General features: G+C 42.6%; 1 protein-coding gene across 1 annotated transcript; it reads left to right on the top strand.

The window, feature by feature from the left end:
* The first annotated feature begins 294 nt into the window (after window positions 1-294).
* On the top strand, window positions 295-1265 carry LOC113360075. The gene is made up of 2 exons (XM_026603624.1): window positions 295-539; window positions 632-1265. Exons 1-2 carry the CDS (start codon window positions 295-297, stop codon window positions 1263-1265), a joined length of 879 nt encoding a protein of 292 aa, XP_026459409.1.
* The last annotated feature ends 1161 nt before the right edge of the window (window positions 1266-2426 follow it).

The following is a 2426-nucleotide window of genomic DNA, read 5'->3' as shown; positions in this document are numbered from 1 at the left end:
TGAGATGACACTTTTGCGTTGTTTCTTCTTCTTTTGTTCCAAATGACTCCAAAGTACCTAAATACTCAAAAACAAACATAAGATACATAATTTACAAGAAAACTTAGCAAAGAAAGCATAAATAATAGATAAATATTAAGGTGTTTTAGACACCTATCAAAAGCTCACGAGACAAGAGATGTCAACAGATCGTCCAATCATCCAAATAATGGGAAGAAAGACTAGTCAAAGAACCATTCGAGCGGGCAGTATAACGATCGAGGTGAAGTTCGAGAGAAAAACTAGGGGGAACGAATGGAAACTGGATATCAGAAATATCATGATATGAAGCTGACGTCGTTGAACATACGCCTTACAGAGCTGTATGAGAAAATAAGCAAGGATTTGAGTCCCCCTAGGCCTTTGCCACCAGAGACACGTGATAAACGTGATAAGAGAAAATACTGCAATTATCATAAAGATCATGGTCACAAGAATGAGAATTGTCGCTCTTTACAGACCGAAGTCCGGCGAATGATAGACGCTGGAAAGCTACAAGAGTACGTGAAAAGGATTTTGGGAAAGGTTCGGGGAAATTTGGCGCAACACATGTGATTAATGTCAGTCATGCCAGGATCCATTCAATGACCAGGCGGGCATCGGAAGATGAAACCAGGAGAAAGCTCAGGCAGTTAAAAGAATGGTACTTAACAAATCATATCGATTTTTTCAGTGGAAATGGAGCAGAAATTCAGGAGCTTGGCTGCAGGAAGATCGAGTTCTCTGAGGCAGACATGATAGGTGTATATGCTCTCCGCAATGATGTTATCGTTATAACTGCTTTGATTGGCATGTTTCGTGTACACCGGATTCTAGTGGATATAGGAAGCTTAGTGAGCGTACTGTTTTCAAGAGCTTATTCCTCTATGAATCTCCCACACGACTTGATCGAAGAGGATGAAAATCCAATTATCGGTTTTAGTGGCGAAGTTACAAAGGCAATTGGAAAAGTGAAGATACATATAACAGTGGCTGACAAGTCCGTTCTAGGCAATTTCTTGTTGCTTGACTGTAGATCTCCCTACAATGTGATCGTAGGACGAGACTGGCTGCATGAGATCGGTGCAGTCACATCCTCATACCATCAGTATCTGAAGTTTATTACCCCTAAAGGAGTCGTGAAAGTTAGGAGCGACCAGATGGCCGCCCACAAGTGTCACGAGAGTGCTATGGACGAGTACAAGAAGTCAGAAGTTAGAGGGAACCAAATTATGCGAGTCGAGTAGAAATAGCAATTACAGAATCCTCTCCCTACAGAATCATATAAGGGAGGGGACGCAGCTGAACCCCCAACGGTCGAGAAACTGATCGAGGTCCATATTGGAGATGAGAAGCACAAAACAACGTTCGTAGGGGCAGATCTTCCTGCACATGAACGTGATGGTTTGATTACATTACTAAGGGAAACGCCGACATTTTCGCATGGAGTTTTGCTGAGATGCTTGGATATATCAGAATGTAGCCTGCCACAGGCTAAATATCGATGAGAAGTTCCATCCAGTTCGTCAGAAAATCAGGAATATGGCGCAAAGCAAGAAAAATGGAGTTACTGCAGAAGTCGAAAAGCTGTTGGAAGCATGTTTTATTCGACCAGTGCAGTATCCCCGTTGGCTATCTAATGTCGTACCCGTTCCAAAGAAGAATGGTAAAATTCGTGTCTGTATCGATTTTACTGATTTGAATAAAGCATGTCCGAGTGATCCGTACCCGCTGCCACAGATAAGAGATTTGGTAGATGCAACCTCAGGGTATGGGAGACTATCATTCATGGACGGTTTTTCAGGGTATAACCAAATACCTTTGTTCGAGGAAGATCAAGAGCATACTACGTTCGCGACTGACAGAGGAGTTTACTGCTATACTGTAATGCCGTTCGGACTAAAGAACGCAAGGGCGACCTACCAGCATTTGGTAGACCATATGTTCAAAGATCTGCGGGAAGACGATGGAAGTTTATATCGATGATATGGTAGTGAAATTCGAACAAAAGGAGTCGCATTTTCTTGATCTGCAGAAGACATTTGATATCTTGAGGCGATATCGAATGAAGCTCAATCCAGCAAAGTGTTCATTCGGGCTGTCATCGGGAAAGTTCCTTGGATACTTGATGACGCACAGAGGAATCGAGGCGAATCCGGAGCAAATCAGAGCCATCAGAGAGATGTCATCCCCAAGAACGAAGAAGGAGGTCCAAAAGCTAGCGGGACGATTAGCAGCTTTAAATCGTTTCATTTTACTCTCTTCGGATCGATTCAAACCATTCTTTGATGTGTTGAAAAAAGCAGTGACTTTTGGTTGGACGGATGAGTGAGAAAAAACTTTCGATGAGATCAAACAGTATTTGTCAAATCCTCCAGTTTCGGTGAGTCCAAAAACTGGAAAACCTA

The sequence above is a fragment of the Papaver somniferum genome, chromosome 3 (genome assembly GCF_003573695.1).
Source record: "Papaver somniferum cultivar HN1 chromosome 3, ASM357369v1, whole genome shotgun sequence".
NCBI lineage: Eukaryota > Viridiplantae > Streptophyta > Magnoliopsida > Ranunculales > Papaveraceae > Papaver > Papaver somniferum.
The sequence above is the reverse complement of the archived record's forward strand: the minus strand, read 5'-3'. Positions and strand labels throughout refer to the sequence as shown.